At 46.4% G+C, this 27,642-nt stretch overlaps 1 protein-coding gene across 1 annotated transcript in view; it reads right to left on the bottom strand.

Annotated features, from left to right (window-relative positions):
- Xylt1 (xylosyltransferase 1) overlaps window positions 1–27,642 on the bottom strand; it is a 291,364-nt gene that overhangs the window by 189,974 nt on the left and 73,748 nt on the right. The window contains exon 2 of the mRNA XM_021202279.2: window positions 4,876–4,914. Coding sequence (XP_021057938.1) covers window positions 4,876–4,914 — 39 coding nt within the window. The remainder of the gene's footprint in view (window positions 1–4,875; window positions 4,915–27,642) is intronic.

The raw sequence follows: 27,642 nt of genomic DNA, 5'->3' as shown, positions 1-27,642 counted from the left end.
TGCTCAAGGAGACAGTCTATTTTTTGTTGTTCTGAAATGAATTTTTTTTCAATTGGCTCTGTAGTCTATGGTATTTACCCACAGGCCTTACAGCAGCCTGTATGGCAAAAAAAAATAAAACCACTTCTCAAGCAAAGCAGACCCTCTCTCTATCTGTCTGCTCATATATCCACCACCCATGCATCTATTTGTCTTTCTTCAGGCATTTATGCATCTATCAGTCTAGATCCATCCAGTGTCTGTCCACCCTCACCTCTACCTACATATCTGAGTACAGCTGGAGATAGTAGTGCAAAGCATTCCCCCTGTTTATCCAGACACCTATGCATATATCTTCTGTCTACCTATGCATCTATTATCCATTCATCCCTCTGTCTGTCAATATCTATCTATCTATCTCTATTATAATTTGAAGAATAAGGGCATTCATAGGCCCATATGTTTGAATACTTAGTCCTCAGTAGGTGGAATTGCTCAGAAACAATTAGGAAGCGTGGCCTTGTTGGAAGAAGTGTATCACTGGGGACAGGCTTTAAGGTTTCAAAAGCCTACACCATTCCCATAAATCAAGAAGTAAGCTCTCGGCTAATGCTCTAGCATCATGCCTGCCTGCCTGCCTGCCTGCCTGCCTGCCTGCCTGCCTGCCTGCCTGCCTGCCTGCTATGATGCTCTACTCCATGAGGGTTACAGGCTCACTCTCTAAAACTGTAAGCCCCAAATAAACTCTTCTATTACAGGAATTCTCAACTTGTACATCAGCTATCCTGCATATCAGATATTTACATTACAATTCATAACAGTAGCAGAAGTATAGTTATGAAGTAGCAACAAAATAATTTTAGGGTTGGGAGTCACAACATGAGGAACTGCACTAAAGGGTCTCAGCATTAGGAAGGTTGACATCCACTGTCCTGTAGCTGCCTTAGTCACTGTATCACAGCATAGCATAATAATTAAGACACTATCTATCTTCTGCTATCTATCATTAATGTCTGGCTGCCACCTATTCATCCATTCACCGACTTCTGAGTATATATATCCACAGATGGAAGTTTACAAATACCAGAACTGATACGCACACCTGGCCTTGTCTAAGCATTGGCAAAACTTTCTACTGATGACACCAATTTTACTCTTTAGCCTAATGAAACAGAGGCTGCCACCAAGACTCTGATATCATATGACCCTGAGCCTGGCACCCACCAAGGCTATGTCCCTTCTCTGTGACCTTGGGTAAGTTAGTTGGCTTTTAAGACCCTTAAACCTGGAAATTGAATCTAATACAGTGTGACTGCAGTAATATGAATAACAATAACGATCCTAGCCCACTAACCAAACGTAAAGTCCTTTCAGACTTTCCCTGCTTTACTCTTTCATTTCTAAGACAGCAGGTTCCCAGGTACTTCTGTCCAGAGACCAGATTAGTAGTCACCATTGCCAAGCAGCAATTGAGACATCCACAGGACCCATGTGCTACAGAGAAATCTAAAGCCAGGGACTTGGGCATTGCTCATTCCTTCATAATATTAATCTAACCATTAAGCAGAGAGTCTTGCTGCTGCCAAAAGATGAAAAGCTCCACCATGCCGATGGCAGAAAGCACGAGGTCTCTCTCTCAGTGACCAGTTGATACATTTCCCTCAGTTCCACACACCTGTGTCAGACAGGTCTATTGGGTCACAGGTGAGGGCTCCTGTACTCACTATCAGGGTCAGTGGAATTCAGGAAGAAGATGGGTATCTTGGTGACCTTGGATCCTGTGAAACCTGGACTGTCAGCAAAGCCATATTGCATATGTGTGATGTACGGACACGGTGAAGCACAACACACAATAGAAGTAGAGTCTTAGACTCTAATACACAGCAGGCAAAGCCACTGGGAGCAGAAAGGGCACTGTGGGAGGAAGAGGGAACCTAGCCAGGGCTCAGAATTCATATGAACGCTGCTTGTGCAGGGTAAGCCCTCCCAAGGCCTTTACACCTGCTGTCTGGCTCATGCCATATGGGTAACATTTAGGACACTACTTTCTGCCAAAAAACTAGCACACCCTTCTTGCCTGACTTACTGCATGGAGGGCAGCTTGGCCAAATCCCATTGGATATCCTGTGATGGAATGAGCCCAGCAACAAGTCACATATGGTTATGGCAATTGGGCAAGTCAGACACACACACAAAAAGATCATACTTTGGTTGCATTCTAATGCTGTGTGTGTGTGTGTGTGTGTGTGTGTCTGTCTGTCTATCTGTCTGTCTGTCTGTGTTTGTTGAGGCCAGAGGTCACCGTAAGAGTCTCCCATTAGCCTAGAGCTCATCAAGTAGTATATGCTGGCTGGCCAATGAACCCCAGGGACCCACCTGTCTATGTCTTCCAAGTTCTGGGATTAGAGGAGCGCCACAATACCCACAATATTGAGCTTCATTTTTAAAATGTGGGTTCTGGATCAAGCCCTTTACCAACTGACATATCTCTCCCCACAATGCCTCTCTAACATGAAAATGCTGAAGTCAGGAAGATAGCAATGTCCTACGGCTTCTCCCATTACCCCGGAGACAGTGAAGCAGATGAGACCGATAGAAGTATTACAGAAGACTAATGGGACCGACCCCTCCCCACAGTGTGTGGTACTGATGCTGAAAGTGTGCTTGGCACCACCACCCTCTGGGAGGCGTAGGTCCCTGGAGCTCACACAACATTAAGAGTGGCCAATTTGTAGGGGGGCTGTCCCCTCGTGACATGCTTTCCAAAGATGTGGGCATCGTCCTGCTCTTCCCATGGAAGTTCTGAAGAGCTGACTGGATAAAGTCCAGCGCAAAGGGCATGGGAAGGCCAAAAGCAGGAGAGAAGAACTGGCTTCCGGAGCCCTGGAGAAGGATGGCTTGCCCACAGCTTTCCTGAGCAGAATACGCTGCCTTCTGGGAAAGGGTTGAGCAAGGAGTGAAGAGTCTGTGCTCTGGAGTCTGCCTAACAACCTATCCTGGGAATTATCTTATGACCCAGGGGTGGACAGGGAGGCAAAGTGTTTCACATAACAGCGGGGAATTCACATACACGGTTTTGGAGGCTACCCAAAGGTATCCTTTATGCTTATTTCTGTCATTTAGAATTTACTCAATGCTGTGCAAATATATGTATATAGATGTGTATGTGGGTATATATATATATATATATATATATATATATATATGAATAATTCTTCAATGCTGTGATTTCACTAATAGTACTGATGATACAATGCCTTGCAACATTGATCCCACGGGCACGTTGGAGGGGATAATTTTTCCCATTGTGAGAAATAATTATTTCCCACGTAGGAGTCATAGGTCAACTTTAGATATGGTTCCCTGAGAGCTGCTTTGTTTTTTCTAAGACGGGACCTCCCATTGGCCTGTAGCCTGTAATGCACTAGCTGCTTGTGTATTAATGAGCACCACCCTCACCATTAGGGGATAAACTGGTCCCCATGTATGAGACAACCCTGGGTGTCTTAGTGTCTTCAGGACCTTCACAAATATTCCCTGGACATCAAGTTATGCCCAGATTGAGAATGCTCAAAGGTTTGAGTTGGTCTTTAAAGTCCAGTGAATTCAATGAGTTAAGGAAAGAACAAGTCATTGGTTGCCTCAATCCCACAGGTAAAATTCACTCACAGACACAAAAGCTAAAGAGATATGCAAAGGGTGAGCAGCAGCAGAACAGAGGACATGGGATCCCTCTCCTCTTCAGAGCCAAACGTCTGTCCCATCCCACAACTGCTGGGGACTGCTCCTCCCTAGGAGAGGCATACTGGTGTGCCCCTAGGAACAGGACGGACAAGCACGGAGATTCCCTGAGGATCCATTTCCCCTGCAGCTTCCAAACAGCTGGCCATGCTGAAGCAAGGTGGTTTGTGACTCTCCTGGCTCTGACTAGGAAGGCTCAGTCAGAGATGCTGGTGTACTGCAAGGACCCAGGGCTGGGGAAGGAAGGAGTAGGCAGGTGGTACTTGCCAGCATGCCACAGAAATCCCCCAAAGGGCTGTTACTCATTCATGAACTGTTCAATATGTTTTACTGTGTCTGAAACCTGGGAAGTATTCTCTCTGGGGCTCCAAGGAGGACCTGCCTGTCTTCCTTTTCTCCTTGTTGTCTGACCAAAGCATGGAGCTAAGGAAGTCATCAATCTGCAGACACACCCCCTTCAAAGGAAGTAGGAAAGGCTACATTCCACAGTATTAAAGCTTACACAGGACCTCTCCATATATCTCTGGCATTCTTGAGATCAATCCTATGATTCTCACTAGGACTCTGTCAGAAGGCACATTTAAAATGGAATAGGAATAACTTGGAGGTTACACCAGCAACACCACAAGTCAGAAGATACAGAACTATATTCTACCTATGTCAGAGGCAGGCACCTAAGCACCCACAGAGAAGACATAAGAGCCAGGCCACATTCTTTCACCTCTGGACCCATGGGTCATCTGCCCCACACAGGAACTTCACTGCTATCTATATTGTTCAAAATGTTCTAGCACCCAAGCAGATAGTACAATTTCCTGCCCTGGGAGTCTGGTCTTGTTGTCACAGTATCACTGAAGACCCATTATGGGAAAGCAGTTGCCTGCCAGTCAAGCCTGGAGTCTATATCTGGGTGAGATATGGCACTGTCTGCTCCCTTGAGAGTTAATCCAATTGGGGTGGCCAATTACTTAGCCAAGGGACTACCTTTCAGAAAGGCAAGCCAGTCACCTTAAGCCACCCTAAAGTGATAGGAAGAATAATTAGCCCTTTAATGAGATAATGTACATTTTCTTCCCCGGATTTCCTGCCCCTGTGAAGATCTGTCACAGAACCTCAAGGTGAAGATAAGTGGCAAAGGTCACAGGAGGCACTCACCTGGGTCTCTAGGGTGATCAGTGGACTTGGGTGTGGATCCTGTGGGGAGAAGACAGAGAACCCTCCTAAGTGATGAGTCGACTTCCAAACTGAACATCAATTTCAACCCAGCCAGACCCTGTCTTCTCAGGTCTGAGGATGCCAGACCTTGACCCAGTCTGCCCCCTGCTGAAAGCCAGCATCCTTTCCTTATCTAAGGATGAAAGAGGCCCAAGGTTGTCCATAAGGAGACCACTGTGTCAAACAAGGAGGTGCCAAGAAGGAGGAGGGTGAGAGGTGGCTCAGATAATGATGCACGAGGAGCTAAAGGACTGGCATAAAAGCTAGGAAGGGACACACACTCATCATCTTAGCGCTGGGGGTACAGTGACAGGCAGAAGCTAGGAAGGGACACACACTCATCATCTTAGCGCTGGGGGTACAGTGACAGGCAGAGATCCCTGGAGCTCACTGCTAGTCAATCTAACCTTGGCGAGCTCCAGGCCAGTGAGAGACCTTGTCAAAACAACAAGCAAGCAAGCAAGCAAACAAACAAATAAATACCCCCAAACCAAACAAAAACTAAAACCAAAATAAAAACAAAACAAACAAACACCCCACCAATGTGTTTGACTCCGGAGATACCTGAGACTGACCTCTGACACCACACATTTGTACAAACACACATGCATGTAGACACAAGGTACCCATAAGAATGTGTACTCACATGCATACACATAGACACACAGAAAAAAGAAGAAAAAGCACCTTTTTAACAAATCTTTACTGTGTTCAACCCCACCCCCCACCCCCCCATGAAAGAGACTTGGGTGCATAAGAGAATTAATTAGACTTAAGTTCTGGTTCACAGTGAGGTTGTGTGATTACGTCTAATCTTGCAAGACTGGAAGACAGGAGAAAGCGAGAGAAAAGCAGGAGCCAGTTCCTATGTGAGCCTTACATCCCAGCAGGCCAGAGAAACATCCTATTCATTCACGCTTGACAAAAGCCAATTGACTGGGGATGCTGGGTGGTGAGGCCTGAGGTCACTAAGCATGCATTCTGGGTTGAGGGAGAGACAGGGAAGGGGCAGATGGAGGGGGCAAGGACTAATCAGAGGTGATGGCATTCCTTCCCTCAGTGGTTTCCAAGGAAAACAGGAAACCCAGCACATAAAGGCTATTTTTGTCTACACCACGTCTGCTCAGAACTTAACTATCATATGTGTTCATGATTCTGGGAAAACCACATTTAGCTGCCTTGACACAGAATGGCCATGCTCGTAAGGCCCTGTATAGAAATCCAGTTTGAAACTTGGCTCTCTCAAAACAGATTTTTTTTTCCAATACAGGTTTCTAGGACCCATGCAAATTAGCACCAGGCTAGCCTTCTTCAAGTACCGGGAATAAAGGAATAAAGGAGAGTGAAGAAAATCCCACAACATTCTAAACTCCTGTAAAAGAGAGAGAGAGAGAGAGAGAGAGAGAGAGAGAGAGAGAGGATTGAACATTGGGCTGCATGCGTACTACACAAGCCCTTCACTTTAATCTCCTCACTAAATTGCTTGGGCTGGTCTGCTGGCCTTGAACTTGTAATCCCCTTTCCTCAGTTTCCCAAATTGCTGGTTTCACAGGCCTGCATCACCAGGCCTTGTTTCCATTAAACATTTTTAAATAGTACTGCATTACTGTCTGAGACAAGGTCTTTCTGTGCAGCCCAGGCTAACCTCAAACCTATGGCCATCCTCACACTTAAGCCTCCTGAGTGTCAGGACTACAGGAACACACTACCAGGCCACTCCCCTTGCCTCGATCCCCGTCTGATGACACCTTCCTCGTGGCACATTTGAGGTGCGGTCTCAAGCACATCCTGACCGCTGGACTTTCCTTGAAGAGGAAGAAAATTTGTCTTCCCCCAATTCCAGCTTTGAGTCCAAGTCCCAGCACTTCCCTGGCACAGCTCCAGGGACGTTGCCACGGAGACCCCTCACTTGCTCTGACTTTCATGCTGTCTGAGCACAGAGAGTCCTTGCACACAGGAAAACACTATGGGAAGCTTTTCCTTCACTTTGCCACGCTGCAAAGCTGACCCACAAGGAACTGATGAGGAGTCTTGGAGAAGCAGTCGGGGCCTTCCCTCCACAACCTCTCTCACCTTTTCCTAGGATAGCACGCAGGCTCACTATTCTAGCAGTGCCCTCATCAATTACAGGATCAATGATGTGCAATGGCAGAGAGCAGAGCCTGGCTCCCTATTGAATGGCCACCCAGAGCAGGCCCCAGTTTACTCTTCCAGAGAAGGATTCATCCTCCCCATCTGTGGCTGGCAGCAGACTCTGTTTGTCCTACACAGCCCCTGGTCTTCCCCCTCACCATCACCCTGAGCCTATTTATCTCTTCTAACTGTCCCTCTGTCCATATTCATCTAGATATGAGTCAGAACAGAAGAAACCGTGGCTCAGCCTCAAAATTAGCCACCTTCTCCAAAGCCAAATCCTAGCTAGTGCTGCACAGGGCATTGGGTGCATGCCCAGATTAATTAAGTAGTGCTTCATGGCCCATTTGGCTATTGTATGGGCTTATGCTTCATTGCTCAGACTCCCAGGACAGCAAAGAAAGGGGGAATGCAATCCTGAACCCCTAAGAACAACTTCACCGGGAAAGACCTTCCTTGGAAAGCTATGGAAAATCTCTGCCAACTAGGAGGATGATACCAAGAGACTGGTCCTTTGACACAGCAGAGCATCCACTCTTTATCTTGAGTTCCAAAATCACAGACCCTGTCACACACAGTCAGAGTCAAAGGTTTATTTCAAAAGCTTCTGGGAGAAGGAGTACAAAGGGTCCTTATTTAGCATCTTAATTAACTGGCCAGGAAGAGGATGAAGCCCTCACAAGGGGGCCTGTGTCATTAACACTCAGCTGTTCTCATGCCAACCACACTTCCTTCTCCTCCCTGGGTGCACACTGGAAATGTGAGACTCTCCCTAACCCCCTAACCGGCTAGGTCCTGAGGACTCAAGGTATGACTGCATATCTGTGAGGTCTCACTCACAGTAACAACCTCCTTAATTGGAAAGGCTAACGAAGTGGAACTGGGTCAATGATGCCGACTGCCTAATCCATCCTGTCTGTCTAAATTGGGACTCTTAGGTTTACAGTAGAGTAAATTCCTGTCTGTCAGAGAGAAGGCTTCAGGGGACCAAAGGGGAATTCACAACGTGCTCGCCCACTCCAGTGGAGTGCCTCTGGAATTGTAATGAGGATGCCAGGACCACAGAACCTCGGATGCTAGTGAGGGCGCTCAGGGCACCATTTGCAATGACAATTTGGAGAAGGCAAATGGAGAACCAACCGAGGAGACTGAATCTCTGGCCCTTCATTCCTTACTCCTCCCTAGACCCGCACTCTCCAGTATTGGGACTTTGAGGTTCCGCTAGGCCTTGGCCACTTCAGTTGACCCACTGGGGGTTTCTCAGAATATGTCAAACGCAGAAGTGAAAGATATGATTGAACATGACCTTTTGTGGCTTTCCACCTCAAGAAGAATAAGACTCAGATGTGAAGAAGAGAAGAACTATGTGGCAAGAGACATGGAACCAACCTGCAGCTTAGACTGTGCCCAATCTATAGACCCCCAACACACCCTCAACCAATAGAAAAGCACAGAGAAAATACACTCTGATCTTTTTGTGCATTGAGCTTGGGGTAATTTGTTATACAACGTTACTGTGGTCATAACTAACTTACACACTCTCTAAACACTAAATGTTTAGTGGTAAACCCCCACAACCTTGGAACTCACTTTTCTTAAGTATAGAAATACACTCAAAGGAAACACACTGAAATAACTACACTAAACAGCTATTATTTATCAGGGTTAGTCCTTCTGCTAGCTGAACCATGACATCAAGCATGATACACTTGGCCATAAGGATCCTGGATGGGCTCTGAGTTCACCTTCTGCATCCTACAGGATTCTTCCGGAGTCATTAGAAGCCAAAATAACACTAAAGGAGATGGCCACCGAAGATTCTCTTTCCCCGGGAGCTACACAGTTTCTGTTCCTCTGATTTATTAACTTTATTAATTAATCAAGGTTTAGAACGGCTAAACACTACAGTGTGAGCATCTCTTGCTCAAAATGTTTGGGATCAGAAGAGATGTTGGAATTTCAAGCATCTGCAGTGGTTATATGAACTGACCTGATGTCCCTTTTCCTGATTTCGAAGCCCTGTGGGTTTAGGAAGTAGGAAACGTTCACCAACAACAGCAACTAATACTGGGTGAATCCTTTCCACATCTAGGCCCTGGGCTTGCCTCCTATGCAGCCATCAGTTCAGTTCCCCCTGAGGGAAGAGACAGGGTAGAGACAGAGAAGCTGATGGCCAGAGAGAGCTGGAATAACCTGCCCGAGGTCTCACTGCAGAGCGCTGAGCCACTGATAGAGATGCATGGAGAACATAGTCCGACTTACAAAAAGACAACTTGCACTTTGACTCATGTCTACCAGAGACATAAAGTCAGCAATAAGCAGTACCATATCAACAAACAGCAGAACATACCCACGCATCCCACCCACACCCATACCCTCACCCATACTCACACCCATACCCACACCCAGACACTTTTAGTTGTTTTAAGGTTGTAGACACTGTTGAGAGAAATTAACACAGGAGCCATGTCTGAAAATGAAGCTGGTCTCTGCCCCAGAGGGAACTGGAGGATTTAGCCAGATCAGTTGACATGTGCTTTCTGTGTTCTGGGCCAGCAGCCTGCACTGTGTCTGCCGGTCACCACAAGGAAGCTGTGTATGAGTCAGAGAGACTCTGTGTACACTTGCCTCTGGGCTGGCTGTGCAATCCAAGGAGAGCCAAATTATGGTTTTAGAGAAATGAAACTCATCTGCCCATCACAAGTCTTGTTCATAAGATCAGGAAGCTGGACTCAAATATTGTGTAGTCCACAGAGACCAAAGGGCAGATTCTAACAAGCAATTAAGCTTCAGGAGAGACCGCAGGGAGGGGGAAGGTATGCCTTAGAACCCCAGGCATACCCTGGGCATTTCTGGGTTCCTGGTATTTGCTCTAAGGACATCGCAGGCGGTTTGTTATTAGATGTTAGGTAATAGCTCGGGGTGGAGGTGACAATGATTCATGCCTTTCACACAAGGCCTCTGAAGTCAGCGGGCCCTTACAGTATACCCTGTGTGTCAGTCATCCCCATGAGATGTGTCTGAAGACTAGCTTGGCTCTCTCTGTGTGAGCCCTATGACTGTGGCTAGAACTGAAAATTTTCTAGCATGGAGATGTGCTTTAACTGGGTGTACAACTCAGCTGGTACAGTGCTGACCGTCATGCATAAAGCCCTAGGTTCAATTTCCAACACCATATAACCTGGGTGTGAAGTTACATGCCTACAATCCTAGAATGTGGGAGCTAGAAGAAGACTAGAAGCTTGTTCAAGGTCAAGGGGAAGAGAGGGCAGGCTAGAGGTTAGCTCTGGTCCAAATCATGGTTAATTAATTACTGTATGAGTGTTTGCTTGAGTCGCCACAGCAACACACAAAGTAGTCAATATAAATAATAGACGTCCATTAGCTTACTCTTCTGGAGTCAGAAGCCCTGGGTCAAGGGGCTTCAGGTTTGCTTTGAAGACTTCTCCTTTGGCTTACAGAGGCCCCTTCTAACTACCGCCTCACGTGACCTTTGGTGTCTCTGTAACCAAACCTCTTCTTCATACAATGTCACCACATCAGACCCACCATGAAGGCATCTGTACATCTCTTGAGAGACCCTATCTCCAAGTACAGTAGCTGGGGGTTAGAGACTCCATGAGCAATGCTGAATGGACTCTATTTAACCTACAACAAACAGCAGACAGCAACCTCAGGGGACAGAACAGAAGATACTAGGTTCCCCAGAGGTCATTGTGAATGTAGGATGCAGAACTTACTGTGTGGGACATATGGAGATGTTCCTAATAAATATTTCAGCGTAACAAGTATAAACCTAGAGGGACCTGGGCAGACCTAGGAATGCAGTGTCCTAATCTTTGAAAGTAGTGAGCAGCTGACATCATTGGTCTTCCAGAGCATTCCACTAAACCAGGAATTTAAAGTATGTCTATGGGCTGGTGAGATGGCTCAGTGGGTAAGAGCACCCGACTGCTCTTCCGAAGGTCCGGAGTTCAAATCCCAGCAACCACATGGTGGCTCATAACCATCCCTAACAAGATTTGACGCCCTCTTCTGGAGTGTCTGAAGACAGCTACAATTTACTTACATATAATAAATAAATAAATCTTTAAAAAAAAAATAAAGTATGTCTATGCCTTTTAATCCCAGCATCTACTTGGATCTCTGTGAGTTTAAGGCCAGCTTGGTAGGCATAGAGAAGTCTAAGCTAGCCAGAGCTATTCCAGTGAGTCTCTCAGGAAAAATATTGCTTATGAGGTCAAAATAATCTTTTTTTTGTGCCTGACTAATGAACACTTAGACATATCTGGGTGCACAACACTAATAAACCATAATTCTCTGAAAAGCAAGTTGCCATAGATACTGACTGACTGACTCCATGTCACCAAAAAGCACCTAAAAGTCACCATGTCATTTCAAAAGCTCTCTCTGTGCCAAAGAGATGCACTAGTTATAGCCCTGGCTGGAGAGGCAACCTGCTCCACATCACAGAGATTCATGGTGGGGCTGGGAGTGAGGTGTAATTTGTTTACAAACAGTGCTCAGAGGGGGGAGATCCAGGGTCAGGGACTTAGTTTCTCTGATGCCAGACATAGGTCCATTAGTAACTCACCTAACTGGGTATTCTAGGCAAGGGTTCAAAGGACCTACTTTTTTACTGAATGCTCTTGGGACAGTCTCACTTACAAGGATCCTAAGGACCTCTGCCCTGTGTCAGGGGGATGTGACATGGTGACGTGACAAAAGACAGACCTTGTATCTCTACTCAGTTGGCCACTGAGTGTCTTCTGCACACATGACTCCTAATACTTCTGATGCGGGTGGCGTCCGTGTCCTGAGGAGTTTTCTGCAATATGCCAGCTATTAATTTCTTCCTACTTGGAGGGATCAGGTGTCTCCGGCCCCATGGAAACTGCCCAAGGCTGTCCCTAAATTCTCTTCAATGTTTTCTCCCTAGGCATATGTAGTTTTTTTCTCACTTTTTTCTCATGACCTAAACACAGCAATCAGTGCCACTTCATGGAAGTTTGTCTCCATGGGATTTCCTTGGTGACTTCTTTCCCAGATAGGTGGCCCTGTGATGAAGGCAAGTCACATGCCTGGCAAGTGGTCCTGAGTGATGAGGAAGGGATGTCAGGGACACAGATCTCTCCTTGTCACCTCAGTGAATAGTGTGCTGCTTTGACTGCTGGCCAGAATCTCACACTTTGCTGTGGAGTGACACCTCACATTCAAATAAGGATGGGGTGGAGAAATCAGAAACCCCATAGGCAAGGGAAATGTCATGGCAGTTTTTTTTTCTAGTGACACACCCAAGCTATTGCTCCAGGGTACATGTCTTCCTCTTGCTTCCTTCCAAATTTAAAAAGTTTTAAACCATATAAATCTCATTTATTTTCAAAATTCTTTCCATCTATTTTGTTCCAAATCCTTCCAATAATCAACAGTCCCAGCTCAAGCCTGTGGAGCTGGGAGTGCATTATCTACTGCCTTAGAAAACATGAGAGTATGGCCCCAAGGGAACTCAGTCAGCATCGTAATGCCTCCCTTCCTTAGTGTGGAGACCCCAGAATATGAATGGTTAACAAATCTGTCTGCCACTGTGTGTACAATTTTGTTGTTTGTACCGGAGAGGGACCTGGGATAGCTGGCAATGATGCTGTCCAAGAACGAGGACCTGAGCCTGGATCCCAGGCAACTATGAAAAAGCCCGAAGCAGCACATATGCCTATGACACCAGCTCTGGGGAGGCTGAGATGGGAGGAATTCTCCAGGATCCCTGGCCAGCCAGTCCAACTGAATCAGTGAGCTCTAGGTTCAACAAGCAATCCTGTCTTGGAACATAAGGCTGTGGGCTGGGGAGGCAGTTTCAGTGGCAAAGGGCCTACTAGCCAAGGGGGAGCATCTCCAGCACTCCCCTAGAAGCCAGGCCTGGCACTGAGCAACTGTAACCCTAGCACAAGGGGCCGGGAGTAGGTGGAGCTCAGGGGCTTGCCTGGCAGCCAGTCTAACCATTCCCGAGAGACTCTGCTCCAAAAACCTAAGATGGAGAAATAACAGGAAAACCCCTCCTGGCAACCTCTAGCCTGGACACATGTTTTCACGAACACACACACACACCCCATAGCACAACAAATAAAGAAGGTCATATGTCTGGCCAACACTGACAGTAATCAGAACACTAGGGAAAATTAGGCTCCTCTTGAGTATAAGACATTTTCCTAAGTGGGTCACTGAAATTTCATGTCTAAGAGGTGACATTAAAAGCCCATTTAACAGATGGTGAAACTGATTTTAGAGAAATAATTTGCCCAGGGTGGATCATTAGTAGGTACCTCTTATGGTTTGTTTTAGTTCTAAAGTGACTCTGTAAAAGGCTCATATAGTGAAGGGTTGGTCCCTAGCTGGTAAAGTGATTTGGAAAAATTTTGGAAATATTAGAGGGTGATGCCTAGTTAGAAGAAGTAGGTCATAAGAAGCACATCTCATTAGCGCTCTCTCTCTCTCTCTCTCTCTCTCTCTCTCTCTCTCTCTCTCTCTCTCTCTCTCTCTCCTCCATCCCCATGTCCCCCATCCTCCCTGTACACCATTAGATGAACAGGCACGCCATGCTTTCCCCACCATGGTACGCTGCCTCACAGGATCCCTATGGATGATGAACCCTGTAGAACCCTGAGCCAGAAAGGAATCAAACCATCCTCCCTTCCACTGTTCTCCAGAGGATTTTGTGGAAAGTTGTGGAAAGGCAACTGCTGCAATGCCAGCGCCAGCACTTGGAGCACAGGGCTCAGGGTCACAGAACAGATGCACGTGTTGCCCACCCACTGTGTAACAAGGCCTACGTGGTTAACCGTATGATGAATTGGAATCACTCTGGCACACTTCAGTTTAATGGTTAGTACCTACTAGGAACCTACAAAGACTAGGGGACTGGATCGGATGCTCCTAGTACCAGGTCTCCTCATTTCCTCCCTCTGGGTCTTCAAGTCAATGGGGAAAAAAAGTTTGCCTCACAAGCATAAAGCCCTGAGTTCATTCCCCAGGGCATGTAAAAGCCGGGGAGATGGGCACAGGAGGGTGCCTGGAACTCACTGGGAGGCCAGTGTAGCCTACAAACAGTGAGCTTCAGGTCCCAGAGAGAGAGGTCCTGTCCCCCAAATTATGAGGGGACTGGTTCTTGTCTACCCACAGCTTCCATGTGCACACTCACTCATGTGACATGGCTGGCATACACATATGCAAACACACACCTGCAGAGCACACTCAACAGCGATAATGTCAACAGCAAAAACTCTCTCGTGCTTGCTGCGAAAATGGACTGAGATACAGTTTGCTAGTCTGGGCTCAGTCTTAGCCCAGAGTGGGAGTCATAGCATCTGTCTTCCTCTGAGGACCAGTACTGTCACCTTACAAAAGGGTCACGTGGTCCACAACGAGGCCCTACCGCATAGCAGCCTCAGCCTCTACCCAATGCAGCCCAGATGAGAGCTCACTCCTGGGCTTCTGCATGTGGCCTTTCAGTTCTTCCTGCAAAAAAACATCTACCAGGAGTGGAAAAACAAGCCACACCTCCAGCTTCGCTTTCATCAGCGATTTCTGGGCACAGGGAGGCAGTATGGCTGTGAGCCTCAGGTCTGAAGGTAAGAACAAAAGAAGAGCAAAAGAAGAAAACTTACAGATGCAGGTATGTAGCTCTGTCCCTCGGTGGGGCCTATGAGGTTGTGTGTACATGTTCATGTGCGTGCATGCATGCATGTCTGTCTGTCTGTCCGTCTGTCTCTCTCTCTCTCTCTCTCTGTCTCTCTGTCTCTGTGTGTGTGTGTGTGTGTGTATATGTGTGTGTGTGTGTGTGTGTGTGTGTGTGTGTGTGTGTGTGCAATATGGGTTTTGAGACAGGGTTTCATGAAGCCCAGGTTGGCTCCAAACTTGTTACATAGCCAAGGATGACCTTACGTGTTTGATATTCTTGCTTCCACCTTCCAAGTGCTGGCATTTACGGGAATGTGCCGCCATGGCTGGTTTGTGCAGTGTTTGAGATTGAACCCAGGGCTTCACAGATGTTAGGTAAGCACTAAGTGATCTGCAGCCCCAGATCGCCATGCGGGTACTGCTCACCAATGACTTGGTTTCAGAACCTCAATACAGCAAATGAACAGACTTATTACAGATAAGTTCCATCTTTTCTATGAAGTTGACTGAATGTATCCCCCTGCTTTCTGGTGAGTCTGTGTGAGATCCAGGCGAGACATGCATTTCCTAAGGGCTACCTCCTGTCTGAATCAAAATTCAGTATGGCTGGGAATGTAGCCAACCATAGGTCACTTTCTAGCATGTGATCCCTGGCTTTGAGCTCCAACACTGCCAAAACCCCAGCCTGGAATCCAAGTTTCTAGACGTTATGGAGTCCCAGATTCATCCTGTTTTGCCAAAACAAATTTCCCAGCCTTCCCAGGCTCCCCCATTCCCCTTCTTTTCTGCTCTTCTATTACCAGATCATATTTTTGTACCAAAGACACCACATCCCAGCTTTGGAAGACTGATTCAGCTGTGCTTCATGGGTGGAATGTTTCCAAGAGACCACACACAGAAATGCCAACACAAGCCCAAGCCCTGGAGGGAACCCCCCTCCCCCAATGATCCTGAGGGTGGGGAGGAAAGGAAAGAGCTTTGAAGTCCTGACTGTCCAGGCTCTGAGATGGACAAAGGTTCCTCCCTGGTATGGGAGAGCTGCTGAAAATACATGGTTACTCTGTGGGCCCAAGGAGAAAGACGGCTTTTCTACAGTTGGAGTCCGTGTGGAGGCCAGCACACCTCAGCAGAAGGCCCAACCTGTCGTCCTGAACCCTCTTCCATTTCTTTGTGATATCGATGGTACTGACAATGGTGTTGCTGCTGCTGCTGCTGCTGCTGCTGATGATGATGATGATGATGACAGTGATGACAATGGCTGCTTTATTTCTCAGTGCTGACGATATAATTCAATACCTACTGTATGCTAGGCTAACTTAAGACCTGGTGTATGGCGCTAGTGGACATCTTATCTGACATAGTTCCATCTCATCCTAGCCCCAGTTACAGTGAAGCAACCCCAGCCCTATGGTGGGCATCTTCACAGCTATCATTCTGTGGTCCTTGAAAGGAACCACAATCAGCAAGTGACAGCAACAGAAGTAGAAGTAACATTTTATTACATCATCAATCCACTCTCACAGAACAGTTGGGAGACAGAAGGTTTATCATGGGGCTGAGGAGGTGGCTCCCTTGGTAGAACATTTGCTTAGTATGCATCCCCAGCACTGCACAAAACAAGGGTGTGCTGGAACATACTGTAATCCTAACAGTCGGGAGACACTTGCAGGAGGGTCACAAGGTCAGGTCATCCTTCGCTATATAGCAAGTTTGAGGCCAGACTAGGCTACATATTTGTCTCCAAGACATACATACATACATACATACATACATACATACATACATACATACATACGGAAAACAAAATGCTCCTAAAGTCTGGACACATGAATAACTGCTATCTATATTTTTACTATGAGGATGTATTCTTTGTGACATCATTTGTTTACTGGGCTCCACGCTAGAAACATCCTGGGGTATCGTTCCCAATTTAAAGAGGCAGAAATGCGGCTGAGACGGGCATGAGACTTGGTTAAAACCCAGACAGGCTGGTTTAACCTTACTACCACTATAGTCATTTGAAAATCAACAATGGAAACCGAACCAGAATCCTTGGGTGCTGGCTGCTTTGGCCTATATGATGAGCAAAGCATTTTAAAGCTAGTCACAGGCATTTTGATATAGGATGACATCTCCGTATCTTAATGGATGCCTTTTGTTGAGGTGTCAGCAGATGTGGCAAAGGCAGACAGGCCTTGGGGCCACAGTAAGAATCATACGGCTTCTGCCTCTTGGAGTTGGGCTCTGTGGTGAAGCCAGTTCTGTCCACCAATCTGTGTCCAGGAAGCACCTGAACTTGTGACTCCTCAACCATCACAGTGCCAGCTTATCGTACGTCCACATGACAAAAGAACTCCCCATGCTGCTGGTGGACAACTTCTCCAGTACACCCCAATCTTGCCCCAGCCCCAGGAATGAATTCCCAGGGTACATTTCTTCATGTCCTGTACATATATACATGCCATGTAGACTTCACAGGAGAAACAGTTTCTAAAGAGATTGAAATAGGCTGAGCATGGTGACATGGTGTGTGAGTGTGTGTGTGTGTGCTTTTGTGTGTGCACTTGTATGTGTGAAGGCCAGAGGTTGATATCAAGTCTCTTCTACAATCGCTCTCACTGAACCTGGAGCTCGCCTGCTTGGATAGACTGGTTGCCCAACAAGCTCCAGGGATACTCCTGTCTACACCTCAGTGCTGGACAACAAATGCTTATATAATATACACCAGGCTTTTTACAAGCTGTTGGGCATATGAACTCAGCTGCAAGTACTTTATCAATAGAACCATCTCCCCTGCTTCATGGTCTTGTCTCATGGGGACTGTGAGTTGGGGGGGGGGGTTGTCAGGAGGGCAGAGGGAGCAGGCAGCAGTAGGCAGAACAGGAAGAAGTTCCTGGTGTTCTCTGTCTGCTGGCTTCCTGCAGCCACCTCTGCAGCTGCCTGCAGACTGTGGGGCTGTTCACTGGAAGGAAGTGCTCTCATCTCCCACGACAACAGACTTGGCTCAAGGAATCCAAAACGTGCACAGCCCCCAGAGGCAGGAAGACCAAAGAAAGCCCAGTCTGAGACAGCGTGCTGCTCACTGCGTACAAAGCTCCAGCTGGGAGAAAGGGACAGGACAAGGCAAGAGGAAGAGAAGGGAAGGGAGTACAGGGCACCCCAGTGTACAATGAACTCCATTCTCCAGTGAATAGGCAACTCTCCTCAACTCCATCTCAATGGCTTTGTTTCTGAACCCGGACGAATTCTACACCCAGAAAGCCCAACTTGTCAGACCTCCTGCCAAGGTCAAGCAAGAGCCTGAGATCCCCAGGCAAGTTGATCATTGACACCCAGGGTACAACTTCTGTGCTAATTCCTGCTGGGCTGAGCCAAAGTCCACAGTGTTCCTCTTTATTTCTGTGCCTCTCTATGCTGGGTGGGAGGAGGATGCCAGCTCACATGTATGCTGTGCTTGGTGGTGTTTCTGCGGGCTCCTTTCAGGGGACTAAGTGCTTCCTTCCCCAGAATTTCACTGAGACATCTGCAGGCGAGGGTGAGAAAGAATGGGAGACACAGAGCTGAGTTAAAGTCTCAGTGTGTATTCGCTACACAGTGGGAATTATCCCTAGTGCCCCAGAGCCTCTGTGGGGAGGGCACTTTGGGGACTGTGGCTACCAGAGGTTTTGCAGAGGTAACAAATGAATTGAGACTGGAGAGCCTCATTCAGTTCAGAGGTGCCTTGATCCGCCTGTATGAGGCTTTAGGAGTGAAAGAATGAGATGGAATGCCAACTTTCACAGAAAGATGCAAAACTGAAGTTCTCGGTAACACGCATCCAGCATCTCCCAAAGGCATTTGCTCCCCTGGACTGAACACCAACCTCCCCTCTCAGAAGCATGGGTCCAGCTGTTTGCCAGTGCACTTATGCCAACACAATTTCTTTACTTAGGATACTCTTGTGTGGTGTAAATAGGGGGTTTGTGAAAGTGAGATTGGGGGTTCAGAATCTCTAGTTTAGTGGGTCTCAAGTCGTGCCTTGTGGAGAAACTGGGCTTAGAGAAAAGCTGGAAACCATGGAAAATGAGCTGGGCATAAAGGAAACTTGCCTACAATGTCCAAGGATGATATAGCCTAAGACCAGCATGTGATGTACCCAGGGATACTTGCTCATGAACAGTCTATGTGGCCAGAGATGGAGCATCGCCCATGGTTGCCCTCTCACCCTGAGCCACACATGTCTGCTCTTCAGAGACTGTAGATTCAGCACCGAATGGCCAACAAAGTGATCGTTGCAAAAAAGCCAGCCATATGAACTTCCTGGATCCTCAATGCATACAGAAGTTATGTCCATATGATACTACATTAAGTGTACAATAGCATTATGTCCAAAAGCAGGCACAAAAAAAAAAAAATCAGTTGTGATCACCAGAATTATTGGTGCCCATTGGTGCTTATTGCCTAATGGGAGGTTGTAACAGTTTTTCAGTGTGAAAAATCTATAGCACCTATAAAATGCAATAAAGCAAAAATGCAACAATATGAGGTTTGTTGCTACTGTTTAGACAACTTGCCCAATTTTTCCCAAGGCTGAGGACCATTCTCTTTACTTGGATATTTAAGGGAGTCAGCTTGGGACTGGACCACAGAAATCCCTGGATGAATACTTACTGACTCTGAATGTAGTGGCTCTCAAGCTATGTTACTGTGTAATCCAAAAGACAGATGGAAGGCAGATGCTTAGAACCCAGAATGAATGGCAGGATGGTCCCCTTACTGTAAAGTAAGGAACATCCTCCTCAGAAAGAAAAGGTTGTGTAGAAATGGCAGTGAATAACTGGTCAGCTAATATCTATGTTGTGAAAGCAGAAAGGTTATTGTGTGTGTGATGCATGACATAGCTAATGAACTACGCTCTGGTACGACTATATTTCATATATGGATGTCATAAATCTAAAGTATGTCCCCAAAGCCAGGGGTGTACCCCAGTGGGAGAGCACATCTTAACACATCAGATGAATGCTTGGGTTTTGTATCCAGCATCACACATGAAAAAATAAAATGAAATAAAATAAAATAAAATACAGGAATTTGTTCACAGTTTGTTCCATCCTAAAAACTAGAAGATCTCCACATTGCCTACTGTATCAAACTTCTCAAACTTTTCTGAATCACCCCACTCCTGGTACTAGTATCCAGTGGTTATTTAGGTAGGAAGGTAGAAAGAGGCCAGCATCAGGTTCCCCCAAGCCAACTTTGATTTCTGAGCTAAAACAGAAGAGGAAATGGGTAAGAGAAAAAGCATTCCATATTTCACCTCTATACTTTGCATTTATAATCAATCACGCAGGCGCAGCTTTAAATTCCAAAAGGGGGGTGGGGGGAATAGTACAGTCGTTCCTATCTCACCTGCTAACTGTGTTTACATGCTAACAGCGTTTCTCAGGGACAATTATCTTATTACTAGTTTGCTAATCTTTTCAATCTTTCCAACACAGTTTACAGCTGCAGACTTCAAAAATTAAGGCTAATTAAGACCCTGATTTCGGCAGGTAGCATAAACTGCTCACACATTTTAACAGAGTAAGATAAAATCTATTTGGAAAGAGAGGGTGAGAGGGGCACTATGTCAAAAGTAGAGAGAAGAAGCCTCAGTCAATGTGTAGGTTCTAAGGCTAGGACAATATTCCCTCAGCACGCTCAGGGATTCTCCCAGAAAGTTCTCCTACAGATCCCAAATCATCAGAGGCTCAGGTTCCTCCTATCAAGTAGAGAAATATTTGAGTATAATATGAAAGCAACTTCCTATTTGTGCTAAGTAATCTCTCGTTCAATCATAATGGCTAAAACAATGTAAATGCTGTGTAAACAGTCCACAAACCATGGTAGAGAATGATGACCTTAAAAGACTGTGTGCCTCCATCTCCCCAGGCAAGCAACAGTACCAAACTGTTGGAATAGTCAGACTATTTCGATGCCTGGGTTTTCTCAACCTGGTCCCTGACATATTTCATTAGCAGCCACATTAAATAAGCATGCAGGTTAGCCATTGCTGGCCACTAGAGAAGGATGGGGTAGGCATGTAGATATGTGGAGGCACCCATGTGTGCACATGTGTGTGAGGAGGTGCATAAGTATGGGTAGGTCAGAGGTTGGCCATAGGTACCAGTCTCCAAGTGCCACCTTCGTTTTTGTTGTTTTATTAAATGAGGTCTCTCACTGCCTTAGAACTCATTTGTATCAAGTTGGCCAGCCAGTGAGTTATAAGAATCCATGTCTCTCCACCTCTCAGTGCTGGGATTTCATGCATGCAGCACCAAACACACATTTTTAAAACATAATAGAGATCTCAAAATCAAATTCAGGTTCTCATGCTAATACAGCAAATAACTGAAAGATTTCTTGGCCCTGTTTTGTTTCACATTTATTTACTTATTTGCAATCATTTATTGTGAATTTAATATTTGTCATGGCACACCCGTAGAGGTCAGAGGACAAATTTGAGGAGGTGGCTCTCTCCTGATACTGTATGGGTTTGGGGGATCAAACTTGGGTGATCAGGCTTAGCAGCAAGCTCCTTTACTGGCTGGGCCATCTCACCAGCCCAGAACATGTTATTCTGGGGAATCAAAGAAAAGAAGTATGAAACTGGTACTTTGGGAGCGAGAGACTGGCATGAGTTACACAGGACTGTGAAGAAACCTGTGCTGGTCCAATCAAGATAAGGTTTTTTGTAGAGTGACATAACTCCTCATTAGATAGCATCTTTCTTGGGCTCAGGGAATGACCCAGTGGGTAAGATTACTTGCTACATGAGCATAAAGACCTGAGTTCAAACTCCTAGCACCCATGTAAAAGTCAGGGTGTGGCTACAAGCACACCTGTAATCCCCATGCTGTGGGGAATGACAGCAGGGTCAGTCACTGGGGCTTTCTGGCCACCAGCTTAGCCCAGGTTCAGTGAGATATCCTGTCTCAGAGGCATAAGGTAGATAGCAATGGGACAGGGCATCCACTGTCCTCTGGCTTCTGCACATGCATGTATGCATGTATGTACATGCACGCACACACACACACACACACACACAAACACACACAAAGAGAGGGGGGGGCATTTCTGTACAGACTCTGTGGCAATATTCACTAAGCCTTTTGCACAGTCAGAGCTAAGGCTCCTCTGATCAGCCACTCAGTGAGACACCACGCTGGAGATTTTAAGGCAAATTTCCAATAATTTCTATTTTCCATTTAGAGGGATCATCACAGTTTCCACAGAGTGGAAGCCAAGAGGTTGCTCCCACACAGCCAGCTTTACAAATTATTCAGTCCTCCATATTGTTATGGACGATGAGAAAATCAAAAAGGGACATCTGACAGAATATTAAAGTCTGGTAAAATACCTTTCTTCTGTCTAAAATGAAAAGACTAAAAAAAAAAAATCAATCTAGGTTAGATAAAGGTCAATTTGCAGCTTGGGAAAATGACACGGGCATTTGTGGGCTGTGAGAAATGAAGACTGGGCTGCAGCTGGAGCTCAGAACAAGAGCTTGTGCCCAGTATGCTCAGGGCTATGGGTTCGATCCCTGGAAGGAGAGAAGAGAGGAGTGGAGAGAGGAGGAGAGGAAAGTGAAGGGAGGAAGAACAAGAATCCCAGCATTCTAGACCCAACAAAATATATGAACATCTAAAATACCATTCTGTCAATGCCACCTATCACACATCTCTCTGCTCCATTGTTCGGTGTCCTATGTAGAACGGACTCAGAATGCCTCAGTTCACCATCTCATCAACTTCCTGTCCCAAAGACATCCAGAACCCTCCAGAGTCCCCACAGACTCAAGCATATGACATTCTGTCTGTCTGAGCCACCCGATGTTTGTTAGTTGTGCACACTTGCTCATCCCAGTTCACACTGGACCCATGCAGTTGAGAAGATATATCGTCAGTATACAGCTCTGGATCTATCTGCTGAGTTCCAAATGAGGAAAATAGCTCTTTCCTTGCTGCATTTGAGCATGCAGGAGCTTCAAAGAGCCCAGAGATCAGTGACCCACTCTACAGATGAAGAACTGAGGTTCAGCAGGACAGAGAGGGTGCCTGACACAGGGCTATGCTTTCTCATCTTGGCCTCTTGCCATGAGAGAGGAATAGTGAGTCAAACATGAATACACTCCTGTCCGCAGCTGATGGTGCCAAAGAGTGCTCTTTTGCTCCAACCTACCTTGTGTGTGTATGCATGAGCATGTATGTATGAAGGTATGCCAGTGTGTGTGTGTGTGTGTGCGCGCGCGCGCGCGCGTGCATGAGAACATATGTAAGTGCACGTCAGTGCATGCACACACATACAGGTGACGGTCAAAGTCACACATCTTCAGGAGCTTACATTTTGAGACAGTGTCTCACTGAACCTAGAGCTCAACATCTTGGCAAAGGTGGCTGCCCAGTGAGCTCCCAGATTCCACCTTTCTCTGCCTCCACAGAATGGGGATTGCAGGAAGAGAAACCAAACGGGGTGTGCTTTTGTTGGGACATAAAACCCTTTCTGGGTCTCATGTCTGGAAAAGACAGATGTGACAGCAAGGGTAGCTGTGAATTCTGACCTGTAGGCTCCAGAAGCCACTATTATTCTGGGGAGTGTCGAGAAGCAGGTGCTCTCGCTTTCTCATCTATGAAATGGGGACAAGATTCATTTACACACACACACACACACACACACACACGAATACATACGTATACACACATCCAGACAGCCACACTTTTAAGAACTGAGTCTTTCCATGGAAGGATACAAAATGATTATGAGTGAAGAGACCCCGCTCTCCTCCTAAGCACAGGGCCTCACCATGCAGCTCAGACTGACTCTGAACTCACGCTCCTCCTCCTTCCAAGTGTGAGTTTGCCACCAAATCCTAAAGCAGCAATGGCTTTTAAGAGAGATTGTTGATGTCATTTAAAAACAGAAGCGTAAGCATTGGATGTACATTGCTTGCCTTGCAAACACAAGAACCTGAGTTCAAGCCTTAGAACCCATGTAGTAAGGGCTAGGAGCAGTGGAGCATGCCTGTAATCCTAGAGATGGTGAGATGGGAGGCAGAGATAAGTGAAGCCCTAAAACTTGCTGGCCAGATAGCTCATTTGGTAAAGTGTCAGAATAATGGAAGAAGACCCTGTCTAAAACAAAAGGTGAATGACTTCTAGAGTAACATCACCTGAGGTTATCCTCTGATGTCTATGTGCATGCATGTTCTTACAGGTACACATGCATATACACATATGCACACACATGCATGAACAAGAGTAATAAGAAATAATTAGTGTGGTGATCTCTTCTTCCTAAATGAGTAACATGGTACTTAAAAGATTAAAATCAAGGACATGAACCAACATTCGTAGATCAAGTTCACAGCAGTGCTATCCATAACAGCCAACAGGAGAATGCTATGTCTGCCTTGAGACATCCCATGGGTAACATGGGACATCCGTAGCATGTGGTAGATCCTGGACAGCAGACCATTCTGTCTTGGATTCTGACCCATGGAATGAAGATGGACTTTGAAGATGCTTCACTGAGACATAAAGGAGTAGATATTGTATGACTCCACTCACACAAGGTCCCTGCAGTGGTCAAGTTCAAGCAAGTAGATGGTGGTGATCAGGAGCTGGACTGTGATGTGGAGCTACTGTTCTATGAATAAAAGGTTTCAGTTTGGGAAGATGAGAACATTCTAGATGCTGATGTGGTGATAGTTATCCATCAGTCTGACTGGACTTCATCTCATTGAGCCCTGTGCTTTGGAATAGTAAACAACAACAATGAAAAAAGCAAATGCTATGCTACATAAAGTATATATCACAGCACAAAAGAAATGCAGAAAACTGGGAGGAAAAAAGAAGCCAAAGAGAAAATATGGCCTGGAAAGGTAGATCACTGGATAAATTCTTGCTACACAAGCATGGGGACTAGAGTTTGATCCCCAGAGTCTACATAAAATTCCCAAGCCTGGTGATGTACGCCTATGACCACAGTGCTGGCCATAGGCATAGGTCAGGCATAGGTCAAGCCTGGTGATGTACGCCTATGACCACAGTGCTGGTCATAGGCATGGTCAGGCATAGGTCATGCCTGGTGATGTACGCCTATGACCACAGTGCTGGTCATAGGCATGGTCAGGCATAGGTCATGCCTGATGATGTACGCCTATGACCACAGTGCTGAGGAGGCAGAGACAGGAGGACCCCTGGCACTCACTGGCCAGTCTACTCTAAGCACAGCTTAGAGTAAGCATCTGAGAAACCAGGATTGCCAATCAAATAGACCTGTTTTCTTGAGTGGAAGCCAGCCCACCTGACCTGCCTCCCCTAAACTAGCCTGAGCACTGTTTAGGCCTGAATCCAGAGCTTTGTCTCTCAGTGAACAGAAGCCATCCCTGGGAAAGAGGCTTGTGTATTTTGTATCCTCCACGAACAGAATCTATCTTTTAACTGCTTATCACTGATTCTACCTCTCGGCCCTAACCCTGAGCTCAGTTTATCAGCCAACTACTGTGTAAGCACGAGGACCTGAGTTCAAGCCTCCAGCATTCACATGAAAGCCAGTCATGCCCACTTGTGCCTGTACATGTAGCACGGGGGTGGAATGGGCTGATTCCAGGAGCCTGAGGGACGACCAGCCTAGCTAAAATGGTGAGCTTCGGTTTTTGTTGGAAATTCGTTCTCAAAAACTAGGGTGAAAGTGATTGATGAAAACATCCGCTATCCTCCTCTGCCCTCTACATAAGCGTGGAATGGCACAGGCACACACACGCACACGCACACGCACACACGCGTGCACGCACGCACACACACACACACACACACACACACACCAGAAACTTAAGATGAGCCTGTTTGTTCACACCATAATCCCATCCTTGAGGAGACAAAGGCAGGAGGATTGCGAATTCAAGACTAGCCTGGGCTGCAGACTCAGACCACCATGAAACCACAATCAAATGTCCTTAGGGGTTACAAGGGAGGAAGAGAATAGAGGCAGCATGGTAGGAGGTGTGACCTCTCCAGCATGTCCTCTGATGGCATCTTCATTTAAAAGTCAAACTTTGCGTACCTCCAGAAGAACAACAGACAACTATTGTTTCCTTTCAGGAGCTTTGACAGTTCTCAAAGTGAAAGAATAAGTGAACTGTGGAGTTTCCATTTGGTTGCACACACCCTACCTGGCAATACGCTAGGAATGAGCAATGGTTCTTTTTTTTTTTTTTCTCCCTGCCATGCTTAGAGCCCTGAATGCTGACTAGCAGAAGCCAGACCTGGGGGAGCACATGCTACCATTTCTGAGATGAACCTACTGAGACAAGAAGTGGGTTAGTGGTTTCTTGTGGCTGGGGACTTGGGGGATTATGATGATGGGGTAAAAGAAATTCTGGAAGTGACAAAAGCCAGTTGCTGGGGTGCCTGTGGCACAGAGGAACATGTGTATCGAATCGCCACACTGTAATATATTTAAGTACATGCAGGATGCTTCAGGCAGGGGAGACAGCGCAACCACATGCCCAGGTAGAAATCACCTACGCATGAGCACTTACTACATGGGAAACGAATACAGTCGGTGGTGATGCGGATGAATCATGGGCATTGATTATTGGTCCCCAGTTGGAGGCGCTATTTGGAGAGGTTTGAGAAGTATGACCTTGCTGGAGGAAGTGTGTCACTACTTCCCGTTGAGCTCTTAGTCGCTGTTCCAGACACCATGCCTGCCACTTGCGTGTTTCTCTGCCATGACGTACTCTTATCCCTTCAGAGCCGTAAGCCAGGTAAACTTTGGCTTCTCTAAGTTGCTTTGGCTATTGTGTTTTGAAAGAAACTAACACACAGGCATTTTCTCGTGTTCACTACTCCCCAAAAGACACAGGCTAACATTTATTCTCCCGATTTCTACATTGCAGTAAGTATTAGGAGGCAGAAAGGGGTGCAGGGCTCTAACCTTGTGCCCCAATATAATCTACAAAGTTCCTGCTTATAAACCAAAGCAATCGAGTTGCAAAAGCAACAACAAAGAAATTAAAACCTTATAATGTTTGGGTCTACCATTTTGTTCTAGGCTCTCCTGGGCTTCACGAAGTCTATTGTCCATGTGTTAGACTCCACTGACAGTATCCAGGAGGAATTTGTAGACTTGTGTGCAAACAGTGGGAACTTTCACCTCAGGGACCTGAGCATATGCATGCTGCTGCCTGTGCAAGGGACTTTTAATGCTTCATGTCTTAGAGACTCAAGAAAGCACCGACACGCATGCCCGTTTCTCAGGTGTGGAGATCAAACTTCCAGGAAATGAGGCAACTTACTTAAGGTCAGAGTCATGGATGAAGCCAAAGAGAAAATCCACCTTCCGCTACAGACCTTGAGACCAGGCTACTCACTTTAAATGATGACAAGGGCTCAATGGGGGTAGGTATATAAGAGTCCATAAAGTGCCCACTATGCAAGCAGAGGACTTGAATGTGATCTCATGTAAAATCCAAGCATTGTTTATATATACATACAAAGCCAGCCAGCTAGCCTGCTTAGAAAGTCCCAGGCCATTGAAAGACCCTCTCTCCAAAAATTAGGTGGACAGCTCTTGATGAACACCACTGGAAGATGCCAGGTAGTAGGGGGCATATACCTTTAACCCCAGCACTTCAAGTCTCAGTCACCAAGGGCAAGCCAGGCAGTCAGGCACTGCAGCCTCCTGTCTGCTGCAAGCTGGCTGTTCTCGCCCAGCCAGAGGATCCATATGTATCTCTAACTCCACCCAGACATTTTCTCTGAAACCTTTCCTGCCCTTCCTAAGAGAAGATGACCCTCCCTCCTTGGCTGGCTGACCCTCCCTCCTTGGCTGGCTGACCCTCCCTCCTTGGCTGGCTGACCCTCCCTCCTTGGCTGGCTG

The sequence above is a fragment of the Mus pahari genome, chromosome 1, assembly GCF_900095145.1.
Source record: "Mus pahari chromosome 1, PAHARI_EIJ_v1.1, whole genome shotgun sequence".
Taxonomy (NCBI): domain Eukaryota; kingdom Metazoa; phylum Chordata; class Mammalia; order Rodentia; family Muridae; genus Mus; species Mus pahari.
Note: the sequence above shows the minus strand (reverse complement) of the source record. Positions and strands in the feature narration are given on the sequence as shown.